Source organism: Brienomyrus brachyistius, chromosome 3, assembly GCF_023856365.1.
Source record: "Brienomyrus brachyistius isolate T26 chromosome 3, BBRACH_0.4, whole genome shotgun sequence".
Lineage (NCBI taxonomy): Eukaryota > Metazoa > Chordata > Actinopteri > Osteoglossiformes > Mormyridae > Brienomyrus > Brienomyrus brachyistius.
The window spans coordinates 9,227,719-9,246,950 of NC_064535.1; the positions used below are offsets into that span (position 1 = coordinate 9,227,719).

General features: G+C 40.8%; 1 protein-coding gene across 5 annotated transcripts in view; it reads left to right on the forward strand.

The window, feature by feature from the left end:
- The window catches only part of LOC125739227 (disintegrin and metalloproteinase domain-containing protein 12-like), a 66,088-nt gene that overhangs the window by 20,545 nt on the left and 26,311 nt on the right, over nucleotides 1–19,232 (forward strand). For all 5 annotated transcript variants that reach the window (XR_007397098.1, XM_049009103.1, XM_049009104.1 and 2 more), the window contains exons 4-11: nucleotides 7,068–7,146; nucleotides 9,706–9,782; nucleotides 10,774–10,948; nucleotides 13,808–13,873; nucleotides 14,284–14,355; nucleotides 14,963–15,132; nucleotides 15,266–15,350; nucleotides 17,139–17,287. Coding sequence is in view for 4 of the 5 variants with exons in the window: in XM_049009103.1 (XP_048865060.1) it covers nucleotides 7,068–7,146; nucleotides 9,706–9,782; nucleotides 10,774–10,948; nucleotides 13,808–13,873; nucleotides 14,284–14,355; nucleotides 14,963–15,132; nucleotides 15,266–15,350; nucleotides 17,139–17,287 (873 nt within the window). In the remaining variant the exon portion in view is untranslated. The remainder of the gene's footprint in view (nucleotides 1–7,067; nucleotides 7,147–9,705; nucleotides 9,783–10,773; nucleotides 10,949–13,807; nucleotides 13,874–14,283; nucleotides 14,356–14,962; nucleotides 15,133–15,265; nucleotides 15,351–17,138; nucleotides 17,288–19,232) is intronic.

Here is a 19,232-nt window from a genome sequence, read left to right on the forward strand (position 1 = left end):
CTCTTATATAAAACATCTGAGTTAAGTACAATGGTTTGTCAGAACGAAGACACGCACTACTTTGTGACGCTCATGAAAACACTACGCAGATTCAGCGGTTTGGGTTAGGGTTAGGGTTAGGGTTAGTTAACACTCTTCCGACTTAACTACAAATTTGTCCTAAAGACAAAGGAACAGATTTCATTTGCAACCCGGGGGCTGTAATTATATAGAAACTAAGACATAGTGAATTTATGCATGTTTTTTTTCTTAAAAGGAAATTGATGGGCTTCATTGTTCGAAGATAAACTCACTTATTAGTTAACTATGTAGCTCATTTTAACTTGGCTCTGGACTCCATGTTTACTCTATATAAAACAAAAAAACTTGAAAATAGATTAATTCCTTTATTATTTCACCCTGTGGGCTATTATTATTATTATTATTATTATTATTATTATTATTATTATTATTATTATTATTATTATTATTATTATTATTATTGTTGTTGTTGATCTAATCACGCAAAGCAACAAAATAAATAATTATGAAAAACAAATATTGAAATTGCCTTAATTTTGAGTGAATCTGAGGTGTTTCAATTATGAAGTTAAAATATGTTTTAAAAAACATAAAACATAAAAAAAAATAAAAAAATTTGTTTACATGTATTGTTATGTATATGTATATATTATGTACTTCAGGGTTCATTAGTTTATGATGCTAAGTTGTGTTATTGCATTTCATTATTTCAGAATCTTGCTGGTTTGTTACTAAGTCATTGTTTCTCGGTACATATTGTATACTTATGTTTCATAATTTCGACAATGTGTATGCAGAGGCCCAAGAGATACACAATAATTTGTATACTAGAGGGACTCGGAAAATAACCAGTCTGCTGCTAAAAGTTTGGAATTGATGTAGTCGTTAGGCAAAGATGTCCACTGCATCTCAGTTGTGGGTTTTTTGAAGTGTGTCTATAATACAGTTTTAATTGCTTAGTGCAATGACTCATCGAATGACATATTAATCCACCCCCATTGTGGTTCTGGGCGATGATGAAAGGAAAGCTTGTAAAATTATTTAATGGCAGAACAGTAAAGTGTACGTCTTTTGGCTTATAAAGGGAATCTGTAGACTCTTGAAAAGAGACGAGCTGATCAGGTTCATGAACTGAACAAGCAGCCTGTGATTATGCTTCGTTTCCGCCAGCAGGGTTTTTACAGGACAGCTGGAGCCTAACAGAGTAACCAAAAGCAATCGGGCCTTCGGCTTATTAAAGTATCACATGACAAGCGTCACATGATTAGTCTGGTGTGACGATTCAATCTCACTTTCACACCAAATACTGGTAGCTTCTTACTGTAAGTATGTTGTTTCTTAGCTGATGCCAAAGTGGCTTTATACGTCTATTATTTATATATCTACAGATTTTAGTAGAGCAGTTTATAATAAGCACTGTGCCTCAGGGTACCTACCCAGTACCACAAATATTCAGGTTAAAAGTCCACATTTTAATCACTGCACTACCCATCTGCCCTCTTAAAGCTGAAAACGCCTTTTCGGTTCAAAAGCCTTACCCGGTTCAAAGGGATTTATGTGGTAGTTGCACCAGAACTGAAATATTACCTTTTAAAACTGTGTAATAATTGTCATTAGTTGTCATTTTTGTTTTGCATTTGATGAAAGATTATTAGCAGGTATGGGAATAATTTAGCAGTAGTGCTTGAGATGATATGAACTCATCTTGAACACACTTGTTTCTGATATACTCCAGTTTTGTGTTCAAATCATACCTCTTAGTTTGGATACACCCTCCCGGAGCATCTAGAGAGCACCACCCAGGAGTCCCGCAAGGATTATAATGATGCAAGATTTGCTTTAACTCTTCTCTGTGTGCACCCATCGTTATTTAGCCACATCCTGCTAAATAGCACTGCAGAGTATTTGTATGAATGCAACAAGAAAGTACAAGAGACTTGTGTTTCTCCAGAGCTTGGAAATAGCATCGGGAAACGGAGACGGGGGGGGGGGGGGGGGGGATTAGGCATGTCTGAGATGGGATGCAGCAGACAAGCCTGGCAGGAGCTTCTGCCAGACCTAAAGGGCAAGTCCACCCTGCGTCAAGATCACTTTCCAATCCAAATACCTAAGAGCAGAAGCTAAACCCAACAACGAGGGAATCGCAATGGAATTTTCCTCTCCTGCCACTCCTGAATGCTTTCCATGGTCCAAGTGGAGCAGACGGCATAGATGCCAGAGGTCTTGACTCTGGGGTGTTTTCTTGTAGGAAAGTATCATGAAATGGAAGGGAGAGGTTGTAGGACATTGGGGGGTGGAGAGGAGGAGTTTTACAAATGACTTTTCCTGTCACAGTTCCTGCTCTTAGATCTCCATTCCTCAGTTTTCTTCACCTTCTCATGTCATGTTTCTGATTATTCTGGGTTGGGTTGCAGGTGTCTATCCGCAGCAGCTCAGGGCACAAGGCTGGGCTGTCAGTCTGTCGCTGGGCACAGACTCAATGGCTAGTTTACAGACCACAAGCTTCTGCATTGCACCTGGCAGCCATAGTCACAGACCAGACACATAAGCAGGAAAACAAGATTTGAACCCCCAGTAATGGACATGATACATGCTGAGCCATAATGCCATCTAGCGTCTTTCCCTTGCTAATAAATTTCAGGCAACTAGCTATCTAATTCTCTGAATAAGTAGATGATATTGCAGTGTATTAAAACAACCTATATTTTTTTGATTGTCTTTTATAAGTATTAAATCCCTTTCAGGGATCGCTATAGTCTTGTCAATCAGCAATTTATGAATCATAATTAATCACGAATTTAACTTATTCACATTAATAAGTTGCTATGCACTCAGATGATATCTTGGGCTTGTGGTGTTAATTTGTACACATAACATATTGGGATTTATCCATTCATTATGCGTTTCTTTCCACAATTTGTAAGCTACAAAATTCAGTTCCAATAAAGAGTAGGACTGTATGGTGAAGGAGGCCATTCCGTATGAGCAAGCACTGGGAGGACAGCCAACCTTGCTCTCTGGCCTTTCTTTCAACCACCAACATCTGGTACCAAGTGGTGCTCAAGGCACTGCTGGGACTATTGGCCTGTTGGAAAAAACTCTTGAAGCAGGTTAGTCAGGCCAGACTCTGACCTTCATGGGCAGAATCGTCCTCTTTGTCCACGGCCATCAAAACGTGCTACAAGTGCCATCCTTGGTCCTGCTAGGACACCATTGCAGAAGAATTCTACACTCGTCAGCTACCCCCAGACAAAGTGACAAGCTCTTTAAGGGTCACAGTGGAGCATCTGGAGCTACCTGGATGGTTCTAGAACCCTTTAGTTTCCCTTCCAAGGGCAGTTTCATCTCATGATTGATTATTGATTTCATCCAGCTGATGTGGTTTGAGCAGCTCTCCCGTGTTATTTCTCACGGGGTGGATGTTCCACAGCTACTGCTGTACGCACATGTGGTACTGACCCAGTGAGGCCATTTGCTGTTTCTGTGGCAATGCAGCGAACACACACACAGGTGACCGTGAGGCTCTTTACCATTCAAGTGACCTGCAATTAGTATATGAACTTAAATAGCAGTCTTCTAAAGCAAAATGACTTCTTTTTTTAACTAAATTGATTCTCAGTCAAGAAAAACATTTAACCATCCAACTAGAAAAAAAATAAACAAACATGTTTTCTCGGTGAGTAATGAAGTGAGTTTAGTCTGTCCGCATCAAGATTTTTCATCCCAGCGTAGCACAAGATGTAATCTTCTTGTACAGGAAACTAATCTGATGTCAGGATTAATCATGTAAGTACATGTCTGAGCTCATGCACTGCAGTTAGTCTGTAGTAAAGCAATTTCTCATATCATCCAATATGCTTTATTGATTTTTGGAGAAGTATTTAGTAGAAGACATGATCCACTGCAGCAAACTGAGCTCATTAATTAGATAGTGATCGCATATGACTGGCAGCCTGCTTTCTTTCATTAAAGATGTATCTGTTATGGTTTTCAGCCTCTTATGTCTGCAATATTCTTGAATTTTAGCAAATTCCCTGCTGTTTCTGCATTTCAGTTGGTAAAACTGGCAATTTTTATTTTAAAATAAACTACAGTCATCCATTGACTTATGTCCTATTGAGTAACGTCAGATTGTAAAATTTATCAAGAGATAAAGAGTTGTGGTGGATGTAAGCAAGAACCAAACAACTCGATTGCGCTGCCACTATAGAGGTTTAGTTAAATGTGTGGTACTATGTCTTAATTTATGCAGTATATTTGATCTTTCCCCTATAATGTACATTGATGGATACCTGGACCTTACAGTATGGAATGACATATTAAGGGTTATCAGTCAGCAACATCAGGTACATTTAAAGGAAACAGACTGAAAGATTTATATTAAAAATGCAAAAACAGTCATGCAAAATGCAGAATACCTAATCCAGTTTAAAGTTTATGAAAAAAAAAAATCTGTTCATGGATTTTTGCTTATCCTGAGCTTTTTATTTAAATCACAGTCATGCCCATAATCACAAGACATGACCTTAAAGTCTCTCGTCATCCTATTGTATATTTTTTAATACCTGGACGTTATACTTCCTATAATGAGTGTCAGCAATGAGATGTAATGAATATTGGGGGAAAAATAATTAATTTTTCCAAGGGCGTATTACAAAAATAAGACTAGTTTATAAGGAAATGTTGTTGACATGTACCATTATGAGTCCTGTTTTAAGCCATCCATGGATCTTCCATTTCCTTTGCTGGGTTGCAGAGCCTATTCTGGAAGCTATGGGCACAGGGCAGGGAACAACCCAGGATGGGTTCCAACCCTTCCTGGGGCATACATGTGGGCAGTTTGGCAACTCCAATTTGCCTGATCATGGTTTTGGACTGGGTGGGGGGAGATCCCATTGTGACATGGGAAGAACTTGCAAACACCAGCCACATGGAGCCAGGGCGAAGACTCAAATCCCAGTCCCCGAGGTGTGAGGCGGCACTGCTGACCACTGCACCACTGTACCAAGTTTACTTTAAACCATGAAAGATTATATAGCTCACTGTCAGACTGACTGGGCCTAGTCTACAACACAAATGGCAGGTAAACAATTTGGACTAAAGAGTTTTTTCTGACAGACCATGCCCATCCACCTTCTCCTCTGTACTTATTTCCTTATATACTGACTTAGTTTAGTCTTCCCATGCCTCACTGTCTTCCTGTTGATGAATGCATACTGCACTGCTCGGACTGTTTTCATTTGAATGGAGTAACTGAGATTCATCCATGTGTACATTCAGGTCAATGAACACCTGATTCTAAGATTAAATGTACAGTGGGAGCGATGGGCTGATTTTTGATCCAGTTCCACACCAGTTCGTCTATCTGATTTGTTTTCATGTCTTTATCATTCTTCAAGTCTGTATTTGACTTTAGTGAGAGCCCTTATTTGCTCCTCTAACTCAACATTGGGTCAGTAGGATGGTTTTGTAAGAATGAGATATGACATTGTGAGTAACTGTTGGTGCTCTTCATATTCCATCCATCCATTTTCTGAAATGGCTTGTACTATTCAGGGTCATGGGGTGGGAAGGGGGTCCCAAGCCTATCTTGGAGGTTATGGTTGCAAAGCAGGGAACAGCCCAGGATGGGGCAGCAGCTCATCACACAGCAACTCACACTTGCAGGCAATTTGGAAACTCAAATTAACCCCAGCATGTCTTTGGACTGTGGGGGGAAACCGGAGTACCCAGAGGAATCTCCACGACGACATGGGGAGAACATGCAAACGCCGCACACATGTGACCCAGGCGGAGACTCGAACCTGAGTCCCAGAGGTGTGAGGCAACAGTGCTAACCACTGTGCCACCTGATGTATTTTTGTGTGCACTTTATATTCAGGTTGTTATGACAATTGGTCAGATGCTCTAACTTTTCCAACTAGAGAACTTTAGTCTAAATGGGAAAATATATTAGATACTTGACGGACATGTTTAGCAATCTCTGGTATCAATTGTGTATCAAAGACACAATGCATCCCATGCTGGTGAGTAAACTAGCTAAGGAAATTCTGGAGGCTCCATCCTAGAGACCTAAAATAATAAGAGTAATTAAGATTATGCACCCGCAACAATAGCTTCTTGGGATACATTTGTTGTGAATCAACACCAGCCAGTCGTCTAGTTGCCTCTCTCATACGCACAGCAATTATTTACTTGATTGGGATCCCATAATGTGATTGTTTAATCTGCACCAATATGCAGCCTCTCCACGATCCAGCATCTTCTGAGAGTCTGATTCATGAGCTAATGCCTCACCAAGAAGTAATTTTACCTCAGCACAGTAATTTTCTCCACCTAAGTTACATTAGTGGGATGGTGATAAGCCATCACGCTGCAGTAAGATTTGTCGATGAGCTCAACTTCTTGACATGCAAAAGGGCAGTCTGTAGGTGATATTATTGAGTTTTCAGCAAAAATCTGAATTTCAGAGGCACTAGGCGCTGGATTATCGGCATTTTGTTATGTCCCCCAGCCCATACTTGGGGGGGTGTGTGACTCGAAGGGTCAGGAGGCTGTCATCAGGTCACCAGTTTAACTCCTCCAGCTGGGACAGTGATTTCACAGTATGGCCCTTCACCCAGAATTATTACAGGCAATCTCTAACCCCGATTTCTCAAAAAAGAAAAGAAAAGTGCATTTCTTTGGATAGAAGTGTCCGCTAAATAAATTAAATTAAAAGGAAGCTTTAATTTACTTGCCCTCTATTCAGTTCTTGGTCCTAATGTTTTTACTCGCAACTGTTAATTCCAATTTAGCAAATGGTAGTTTTCCCTTTAAAAAGTAAGTGGAAAACTACTTACTAATTATCATTAAATTGTCATCAGCGTAAACATTTAGGTTGAAGCTTATAAGATTGTCGAACATTTTCTTTTTAAGACCATGTGGCTGTGTGATTGGTCACGTGACACGAAAGTACCTTTTCATCCATTTCAAGCTTTTTTGACGTTGTACTTTGACAGTATATCTTGTATTTTGTGGTACTTTTTTCTGTCTTTTGTCTTTAGGGGGCTGTTTGCAAGTCATTATACTGAAACACATTACCTAGAGGATGGAAGTGCTATCACTGGAACTCAGAACCTCACGGTAAGTGCCAGAGGCTTTGTTATGAAAGAGGTCAAAATAGAAGCAAACTGCAAGATAGCAGCTTGGTAATTAATAGATGAAAACAGATAAAACCTAAAGTGAAAATGGCTCCCTTTGGTTAACCTTTTCAGCATTACTTGAGAAAATTTGAGCATGGACTTCAGCTAAGCATATAACGCGGCCTTGTTCTTCAAGGCAGGACACATTAACTGTGAATTTGAACCTCCATCTGTATCCCTGAGATTTACATTGCAAATTATATAAATAAAGTGAGACCTCAACTATGGATAGAATGTGAAATCCCAGCATAAACATGCACCCCAGAATATGTAGCTGTTCCAAAAGTTTAAATTTTGTTTTACTTATTCGAGTTTTAATTCACGGGCCAAAGAACAAAGGTATTATACTGTCAGGTCTGATGTAAGTCAAAAAAAAAAAAAAGTTGGCTTGCTGTTCTGGGTCTGTGAAACATTCAGCTACCGTTTTCATGATTCACAGAGCAGCTATGACACCCAACGGGAAGACATTAGATGTCCTAACATTATCAAGAAACTCAAATGCTGGATTTTGATCTGTACTCCATGGTACCTCCGGCCCTGCCATCCCCAACAGCCCTTTTTAATCACGGCTTAATCACCAATCAGAAAAGTGATGCTGTCCCCACTGCTGGCGAGTTACAGTGTTCATGCATCTGCCAGCATCTTCAGCATTTTCTAGCCGTTCCACACGATGCTGACGATGAACTTATCCAAGCGAGCAGTGACTCTGCCAAGACGTGCGTTTTAATGTCGGGTCCTGACTGGGTAGGTCTCAGCGGTTTGCACTCAATCCGCCTCTATCGATGCAAGACCGCCGCTCAGCGTTGGGCAGCATAAAGAAAATCGGCCACATTTAGCCGCAACTATATCCACTGCTATTGCATTTCATTACCGTCGCTTAAATGTTCTGATTTTTCTGGCTTGTGAATAAAGATAAAGAGTTACAGAGATGAGAAGGAAGCTTCAGTCTTGTACCAACATGGCAGACGAAGTGTCACATGCAGTCAGCCGTTATTAAGTCCATTTCAGTCAGGGGCAGATTGAAACTTTCAACCCTGTAGATATGAGACCATAGTGCTGCCGACAAAAATGCTATAGCAGAAAGAGCTGCAATGTCTGCTTCTGAGTTGTGTAGCTTAGCATAAAAGCCTACTTAATAATTGTCTCTTTGACTGAAGCAAAAAGAATGATACCATCAAAGGTGCTGTTGTAATATAACAGCAAAGCACTAACCTAGAAGTAATTATGGTAAGGCTTTTTCAGTGTTTAATATAATGGGATTCACAAATCCAGTGACTCAGACGGTCATTGTCTAAGTGCTCTTCGGTGTGTTGCATGTTCTTGTTGTTGCTAACCCTTCACTATCATGGTTTGAATTAGACTACAAGGCAGAAACAGTCCAGTTTTAATGGCGCTTCAGAGCAAGCCAGCAGCCCAGGTAATTGACATTACTGGGCCAGACACTGGTTTACTCGGCACGCATGTCGGCTGAGACTTGGACCGTCCCTTTAAGGCTTGACAGATGGTGCAGGAACCATAACACAGGATTTGTGTTTTTACTGCGAACCAGACGCTTCCTCATCATCAAGCGAAGAGAGGCAGTTAGTTGAAGAAAAAAACCGGTGGCCTTCCACCAACGATCTCAACTGGAGTTTGGAGAGCGGGACCCTCTTTTCCACAGCTGAAACACGCACTAGGAGTTTGAGATTCTCAGTGCGTCAGTAATTTTTTTTTTTGTCCGGCAGCAATCACAGGCTAAAATAACAACCGTCTTCGTAGGAGGGAAAGCAGAGCAGAGATTTTCTACAAGAAAAACGAGCCCTGAGAATAAAACACATTTTTCATTTTGACATCAAAGTGATGAAAGGACGGGGGAAAACTTCCTTGACTCATATAATTTTACATGACACAGTTGGCACCTTACATTAACATTTGCTGATAGATGCAGCTATGCTTGCAGACAGGTATATATATGAATGATAGGCTGACAGTGATGGTGTCAAGGCTGGATGCGGTAAAAAAAAATACAGGCTATACACAAAAAAGAATATATAAAACATATATATATATATATATATATATATATATATATATATATATATATATATATATATATATATATATGTAAATATATGTACACACACACAGGTTTGTAATTATATCACTGTGGGGACTCTCCATTCATTTGAAGGGGGAAAACTCTAATCCCAACATGAGACCATAACCCCAACCCAGCCCTAACCATGAATAACCAAAAAAAATAATAAAAAAAAAAATTTTTAGTTTTTTGATTGCATTCACAGATCTTTGTGGTGACCACAACATTAAAAAACAGGTTATAATCATAATCCACACACACACACAAACACACACTGCACATGAATCGAACAAAACATGTGTCCTTAGAATAATACTTCCCTTGCTAATCAAGACAAGAGCAGGTGCAACAGCCCAAAACATAAGATGAAGAACAAATCCCATTATTGCAAAATCGATTCAATATAATAACTGTCTTTTCCAGGTAAACTGCTATTATCATGGCAAGGTCCAGGGGCATCCCGATTCTGAGGTCAGCCTTAGTACCTGCACTGGTTTAAGGTAAGCAATAAAGCAGTATTATAAGGCAATGCAGTCTAAGAATAATCTTATTTCTTCTCTTAATGACCATCTTTTTATTTTTATTTTTTTACAACACCTGTAAACCTTCTATTCTGTGAAATACAGTACATTTCTTTCTCATGATTGGACAGAGCACCATTCATAGAGCACCAGTCATTCATTGATTCATTCAAGGAGTAATGTAACACCATTCATTCATAGAGTAATGCAACACCATTCATTCATAGAGTAATGTAACACCATTCATTCATAGAGTAATGCAACACCATTCATTCATTCATAGAGCACCATTCATTAATTGATTTTCAAACAACCTGAAATCTGCTTGCATAGAGTTGGATAGCATCTTATAGTCATAATTGCAAATAATTGCACTTGGTATATTAATAAAAGATGATCTGTAACTAAAAACCACTTCAAATCTGAAATGTTGTCCAGCTGTATCGATCATAACCCAAATTTTGAAAGAAATCCAATAAAACCATCACAAATCGATACACTTGTCACATCACTGTTACTGAATCTTATATTTCTTCCAGCTAAGATGAACGTCAGTTACTTGAGTCTCAGGTAGTTTTTGCAATGTGAAATAATAATTTGTTTTGAATTGTCTTTATGCTTTTACTTCAAAAGTAGGACACTTGCATACGTTATTGTATTGTCTGAGAGGATGCGATACACACCTCTAATCAGAGTAACTAATCACTACTCCTCCGTAGGAGAACTTCCTTTCAATGTTTCTTTGTATCCTACATTTACTCTTATTTCCTTTATTTTTCATACTACTGGAATTCTGTGAACGTAAGGAATGTTCTCAACCTTTAAACCCTAACGTGACAAAATCCTGCTATATATAAACCTATAAATAATCTTTCCTTCATCTGAGCTTCTTATCCATTTGTCATCACAGAATTGGGTTCCTGTGTCATTTTGCCGGCTATGCTAATTTGTGAAATCTTTCCATCCGCAGAGGATTTGTGTCATTCAAAAGCAAAACCTTCATCCTGGAGCCCGCGTTCGACCCAGACAACGCAACGCACCTGATTTATAGGGGGGAAGAGGTTTACATTCCCGCTGGTACTTGTGGTCATGGATTCAATATATCTGCTTTTGTCCCAGACAAGAAAGGAGGCTCTTCTGCCAGGGTAAGGTTACAACAAAACCTCCAAGTGTTTTCTGAAAAAGGCCATCGATGTGTATGTTAGTCCACATCAAAAAACCATAGCACTCGATATATATTTCAGCACATAAAACTTTACTACACAGTAATCTGCAAGTCAGTTGTGCTCCTTGACTAACTGAAATCATCTGAAACCAACAAGAACGGTATTATTTCCCAAATCGCAAAGTATTTTATACCACTCGAGGTGACTGCTTGTCGTTTATGTGTTTTTTAAGGGACAGAAAAAATACGGTCCTCTTACGATGGCTATAAAACGCAGACATCCAGGCAAACCCACACCACCTTCCTCGCATTAGCAAACTCGTAATCATCAGGATTTATGATACTCACCCAAATGTTTTATCCATTTACTGCAAGTTCAGGATTTATTCTTCAAGCTGTTTATGCTCATTGTCTTCTGATGACTTTGTATGCCATTCAATAAAGACACTGTGCATGCTTTATCTGTCAGGCAAATGCCAGGTTCCATACAGAGATGATTTAAGATGCTAATTGCCATTGTTCCTTTATACACTTTAAACTATACAGGCATTAATATTTACTGGAAATTACAGACAGTAGTTCTAAACCCTGGGGGAATGTAATTTCCAATCCAGGGAATAATCAAAAGGAACTACAGTACTACCGTAAAAAGGATGGTAATTGAAAACAAACAAGTGTGCTTATAATTAGAATGTGACTTTTTATTGCTATTTCAAGCTAAAGTTATGCCAATCGGCACCAGGTTCAATGTTTTCTCTCAAATTTGAACCTAAAATCTGAAAAGTTTGAGCCTTGATTTGTAAACTGTAAATAATCAACAACAATGATTTGTGCCTTTTTTCAGTCAAGCCTAGTGCCTTTGGCTGTACATCACATTTTACTTATGAGACATTTTTATCCAATGTGATGCACATTTATGAGAAAGCAGGCTTGAAGCAAAGGGGGGAGATCAAGGGCCTAATGGGCCCCCCTCTGGGATCCAATCCAGTGACCTTCTGATCGCAGACATGGTGTCCCCCTCCACTGAGACGCCAAAGAATGACCAATATTTAGAATATGGAACTGATTTGTCCTCCTGCTTTTATGCACAAGCCTCCGCAGGCTGAAAGGAAGTCTGACATGACTGATGGTAGTATGGTCAGTACCACATGGTGAGGTGGAGAGGGCGGCACTTTTGGAAAAAGCAAAACCTGACCTGAGCAGATTTCCTACCGCTATAGACATTACGAGTCAGTGTTACAGAAATAGAGAAAATGGGCCCCCAAGTGAAACCTGAATGGGCCCCCAAGTAAAACCTGAATGGGCCCCCGAGTGAAACCTAAATGGGCCCCCGAGTGAAACCTGAATGGTCCCCAAAGTGAAACCTAAATGGGCCCCCGAGTGAAACCTGAATGGGCCCCAAAGTGAAACCTGAATGGGCCCCAAAGTAAAACCTGAATGGGCCCCCAAGTAAAACCTGAATGGGCCCCCAAGTGAAACCTGAATGGGCCCCAAAGTGAAACCTGAATGAGCCCCCGAGTGAAACCTGAATGGGACCCCAAGTAAAACCTGAATGGGGCCCCAGAGTTAAACCTGAATGGGCCCCAAAGTGAAACCTGAATGGGCCCCCAATTGAAACCTGAAAACTGGTGGCCACATGAGCCAGTGGGGCCAGATGGCAGCCCAGTGCATGAATCAGTGCTGCTCCCTAAAGCAGGACCCCCCTTCAAATGTCCCTGTCAGCCCCCAGCTTCCCTGTCATCCTCCCCTTCTGGACTACACTGCAAAATACATCACAGCAGCATGTTCTGACAGTACACTGGCATGCCTCGCAAAATGTGTATATTAGGCTAGAGGGAAGGTGCTGCATAACTTCATGCTGAAAGACTTATTTCGTCGTGCATTTTATTCCAAAGGATGATGCCACCCATGTTTTTGCATTAAAAAATGTTCAGCTTATGTGCGAAAACAGTCTGGACCAGTTGTGAATCACTGGTGGTTGAGTGGTAAACTTCTCGCTTGCTTTGCAGGAGTGAATCACTGGTGGTTGAGTGGTAAACTTCTCGCTTGCTTTGCAGGAGGCCCATCTCCCATTCCTGGCCAGTACTGTTTCTCTTAGAATGCTCTGAAAAATTACTTTGCTTGTTAATGCTGTCTAAGCCACTGCCTACTTTTGGGCCCCTGAGTGAGACCCTTAACCCCCCTGTTTTCCCAAAGACTGTCTGTCCCTGCCTTCTCAGCCATATGCATCCCTTCTTCTAAAAGTTCTGTTAAATAAATAAAATGTGTATTTCGATCCATCGTGCATGTTTTCATTTGCCCCAGTGGCTTAATGGATAAGCCATTTGTCTCCTAAATTAGGGATTGTGGGTTCAAGACCCATCTGGGGTGCCTCATTTCTGCTTTAAATTAATTTTTCCATGGCGTAAATAAGGTCCATATTGTCCATGGGTGTTATTGTAAGTCAGCTTAAATGTTGTAATTATGTTATTACTACATGCAACTGGTTTGCAGAACATCACTACTGTACCTTCCCTCATATGCTGACTGCCTTCTGGTGGTGCTGTGTGGTTCAGTGGGCTAAAGAACAGTGTCTTTGACCAGATGTTTGTAGGTTCAGATCTTGTGGTCGCCTCAGTGATTTTTACCATTGAGGGTTTGCAAGACCCATAACCCAAAATTCCTCCAGGAATCGCTTTTTTTTTCCTTTCAGAAAAAGTACGTTGCTTTGGTTTAAAGCATCTGCTACATAAATAAAATATGAATGTATAAACAACGTTGTCTTAGCTTGCCTTTTTGAAGATAAATGAGTCAGAGGTGAAGTGTCAGGCTTGCTGTCTGTTTTTCTGTTCTGCTTTAGAACAAAAGACACACTCAGAAGACCACAAAGTACGTGGAGCTGATCATCGTGGCTGACAACAGAGAGGTCAGTTAACTCGAATGTCAATGCTCTCGCCGGACAGCCACATCAAAACCCAAACATTCTGAACTGAAATAAAGGAAACAGAGGAAGACACCCAGACTTCAAAGCTACATCAATGGGCCAGTAGCAGCGGCAGAGAGCAACAATTTACAGGGAATTGAGGAAAATGTTCAGTCCTCTAGCCAGACAAAGGAACCACAGGAACTGGTAATCATCATATATGGGCTGTGTGCTGCACCAACAGTCTCAGCAATTCACTGCAGGTAGCAAGGACTAGTCCGCTTGATACTGCGACAGTTATAGACGCGATTTTATGGACAGATTTTTGTCAAGAACACTATAATCTGTGACGGCAAAAACAAAGAACAAAGAACAAGGCATGTGAAAAAAAAAATTATTCAACTGTGTACCAGTTTCAGAAACAAGGGAAGGACATGGAGAAAGTGAAACAGAGGCTAGCTGAGATCGCTAATTATGTGGACAAGGTAAGTACAGCTTGGGACTTTGGTGGAAGAACACGTACCATTCCCCGTCGAACTGGGCGCGTGAAATAAATGACACATAACGTTCTCGTTAAACACTATTTAACATCAGAATATATGCAAATGCACAATAACGCAATCTTTTTTAAATAACACGGATTTCTTTCGTTCTCCAAAAAGTCACTAATACCAGGGGCACCTCAACCATTCCATGAATTTGTTAAATTTCACCACCAGCTCACTTAATTAATTAACTTAATTAATTAAATAACTTTGATGAGGTATTGTGGATTGGCGCCCCATCCTGGATTGCTGCCTGCCTTCCATGGATGGATGATGTATCGATCAGCCAACCACCTTGGGCTAGTAGTCAGCTCCAGAAATGCATGGCTATATTGGACGGTCGTTGCAAATACCGGAGTGACTGCAGGAGAGGGACTGAAATTACTAACACACTTTGACAGACATAGTTTTACACCAACAGAAGGATCATTTTCTCTGGCTGCCTAAGATTTTTTGCACGGCACTATATTTGAGAAACCAGATGAGCTAATCGATTTAGTGATTCTTTGCTCAGGTAGATCGTCAGGCAGGATTATATGTCTCGTAGTTCTACAGGGCCCTGAACATCCGTGTGGCCCTTGTGGGCCTGGAAGTATGGAGTGACACGGACAAGTGCGCCATCTCACAGGACCCTTTCACCACGCTGCATGAATTCCTTGACTGGAGGAAGCTGAAGCTGCTGCCTCAGAGACCTCACGACAATGCGCAGCTTGTCAGGTGCGTATAACTAAAGGCAAACGCATCTCCATTTACCCCTATAGATCAAACTGGGGTTTCTTCTTATATATTTACGATAACAGTATGTATGACTGATGAGTCCTGCAGTGACCACTGAGCTTTGCCCCAACAGTGGAGTCTACTTTCAAGGCACCACCATTGGCATGGCGCCCATAATGAGCATGTGCACAGCAGAGCAGTCAGGCGGCATCGTCATGGTGAGTAAAGACCTCAGAAGGGACTCGAACACGATACATTCCGGTCACTGTGTCACCACAGAAATGCGGTCACTCAGAATTTCCGATCTTTGCAGAAGGCATCAGATAGTGTCCGGAAAATGCATGCTTAGAAATGTAAAAGAATGCTAAAATGAATGCAAGCAATCAGGATTTCCTGTAAGGTATGAAATAACGATTTGTAACCAAAACACATTTATGGAAAACATATGCAGAATAGATGCATTTCAATTTGCAAATGTCGCCTGAAAGGGTCGACACCCAACAAGCACTGTAAAGAAGAAGGGAACACAAAACTCACACAAGCCAAGTCGTGAGTCACTGATTTTATTTAAAGGATTAAAACAACCATATTAAATTACACAAAGCTTAGGCAATAAATATGAACTGTAATGATGTAGTGAGGAATGACCCTGTCCCAGTCACTGGAAATGAATGACCCTTTAAGAGTGACTTTTTTTTCGAATTTGATAATAAGGGATCATGTAAAGGGTCAGAACTGTGGTATTTTTTCCACATCAGCCATTAAAGTTATACAATCTAAAAAGAATGCAGCCTAAAAAATGATTGTTTATGAATATGCAAATTAAATCATTTCTGTGTTCACACTAGTCTTTCATATGGGTTTTTCATCAATAGTGATTGTATTTTACCAAAAAACAGCCGACTGTTCAGGGCATATTCAGTGAGCCACAGAAGACTTTTCATAAATAAAATTGTGTGGGAGCTGCCCCCCCCCCGTCCTGGGCTGTTCCCTGCCTCATGCCTGTAGCTTCCGGGATAGGCTCTGGACCCCCCGCAACCCAGTAGGATAAGCGGTTTGGAAAATGGTTGGAAATAGTGCAGGAAAGAGAGGACTTTTTACAGGCTACTAACTCGAAGAGACTTTAACTGCTCTCATTGCACTCCCAGCGATCCGGGCATGAACTCAGTATTTTCTATGTGATGCCTCACACATCCAGGATTGATGTAACCCCCCCATACTTGTTCAGTTTACATGTTCTGTCTATATTGTATGGATTTCCTCCCACAGTCCAAATATCAGAAGTTTGGTGAATTTCTGTCACTAAATTGCTGTTTGGTGTATTGTCCTCTGACTGGTGTACATTTCAAACTGGGCACTTAGTGGAGGCGGGGCCACGGCAACTGATTGGTTGGTTCTGCCTCTTCTAGTCGCTTGAACCCACCTCCTCTACAGTCTGATTGGGTATCACTCTGCATCAATTATTCTTCATCCTGCCCTCATTTTTGTGTATGTAAAATTCCCATGAGCCTTGAGAATTGATGGGGCTGCAGTCTCCACCAATCCAACGCTGACCATCACTTACCTGTGCTGTATTAAACACGTACTGAGTGCCTTAGCACTTAGAGGAAGGATACCTGTAATTCACACAGGCCACTTTTACAAGCCAGTTTGCAATTCACAGGCTTAATGTCTGGTCTCTTTGTTTACCAGCATGGGCTTAAGTGCCACTGGTGTTTTCCTTCTTTCAACAGTGAAATTACCTCTAGGCCAAACTAATTAACCTGAAATTCAAATTTTCTTTTTTGCCAAGTTTCACCATTTACTACACCTACTATACCTACCATCATTTCTACTACTACTACTAATAATAATAATAATAATAATAATAATGATAATGATGACAACTATGATGATGATGATGATGATGATGATGATATGACATTCTTTCAAAGACATTTTAAGGCTGACATTTTTTTCTTTATTTGCCATTAGTAGTGATAGGTAATGATGATTCTCCCCTACAGGATCATTCGGACAATCCTCTCGGGGCTGCGGTTACCCTGGCACATGAGCTTGGACACAATTTTGGAATGAACCACGACACGCCAGAGAGGGGGTGCGGCTGCCGCATGACAGTAGATCGAGGCGGCTGCATCATGACCCCGTCCACAGGGTAAGTATCATCGTGTCTTTAATCGTATAAAAGCTTGAGTTCTGGCAGGCCTAGCGAGCACAAAAGCATGTTTCTCGTAAAAGTGACGTTTCCCATCTATTGTAGTTATATTCTTTTATTAATCACACAGGCCCTTTGTGTCACACTGGAAAAAGTCTAGTAAGCCAGAAAGAAGCCAGGAAGAAAAGAAATGTGTCGTTAGCGATGATGGAGCTCATTGGTATCTGCTTCGTGATATTTCAGCTTGATTCACGGTTCATTTTCCTCCTGTTGAAGGATTTCTGAGTCGCATAAGGATCAGTGGTTAGTTACCGATCCCATTACTTCATAAACAGATGACCTGTTTCACTAAATCCGCCGGATAAGACCCCAGACAATTCATGTTACTGTGGTACATACAGTATGTACTACAGTATAAGCAGCTATTTGCTTAGATCTTTTAATGATTTGACTGTAAGTAAGAATCCACTGCTGTTCACCAAGACCTGATTCTTATCAAGTGCAAATATTTGAACCATTGAATTTGTTTTTATGTATTGCTGCTCAGATGATTATAAGAGATTATAAGGTCCCTGGACAGAAGCCTCTGCTGTTAAAAGTCAGTCGCATGACAGCAGCTTGGAAGGTTTTTGAAGGAATAAAATGATACCAGACACAGGGTAACATAATTTTCTTTTTTGTTTTACTTTGAGGACCGCAATTTAATAATAATGATTATTATTATTATGATGCATTTATTTTATATAGCGCTTTTCTAGATACTCGAAGGCACTTTACAAAGGCAAATCAGAGAAACAGAAGCACATTCACACATTAGGCAAACAAACAGGACACGGTTCTTTCAACTATTATAGGCTATTTTGAAAAGATGGGTCTTAGGGGAGTTTTTAAATGATAAGAGAGATGAGGAGATTCCATAGGGAGGGGGCAGTAATGAAAAAGCCCCGACACCCCAATAGCGGTAATTAGTGATTTTGGGAAGAGAAAGGGGATTAGAGTCAGCAGAACGGAGGCAACGTTTGGGGGGGGGGGGGGGGGGGGGGGGGGGGGTGTCCATGCAGTAGATCAGCTAGATAAGATGGCACCAGATTATGAAGAGATTTGTAATGATGATACGACAGACTTGAAAGCCTTTCGTAAAGAATATTAATGTACATACCTGATATAACAAGGCATGCTACGGGAATTCAATTCAAGCATATGACTTGAAACACCGTGACCTTCACCCAGGCTGGGTAAGGCTTCTCATATGGACGTCTCTGACCCCCCCGTTTCCATCAGAAGCCGCAGCGTTGTGTTTTCCCTGAAAGCATGGCTCCTCCGTTTTAGTTGGACGGCGTCCATGAAAAGCAGAGTAACACTATTCTCAATTATGTGCTCATAAAACAACCCAGCGTAAGCTGTCGAGAAACTCGAGGAAGCTACGGGGGGCGACCTTAGTGAAATACATCCTTTTGAAAACTTATGGGGCATGAACATCGTCAGGGAAATAGACAAAAGCTGCACCCTTGATGGAAATGGAAGCAGCGCGAGTTGGATCTCTGCACGGATTGGTTGGGATGGCATTACTGTTACGATCTCACCACATTTACGAATGGAATTCTTTCATCTGCTTGACATCAGTGCTTCAAATGCATCTTATATATATATATATATATATATATATGTATTTGGACTATTATATACATAATGCAATGCTATTCTCCCTGGTGGTGTAGTGGCTAGCCTAGCCTAGCTGCTTTGCAAGCAGTTGATCTGGGCTTTGATTCTCAGCACAGTTTAACTTATCTGGAGTCTATTGTTGCCAGTGATCGGAAGGTTGTTGGCTCAAATCCCATGGCCGGTAGAGAGTTTTCACCATCGGTCCCTTAAGTAAGACCTTTAATGCCATTTGTTCCAGGGACTGTGTAACCTTGCCGTCTCAATTGCACATTGCTTTGGATAA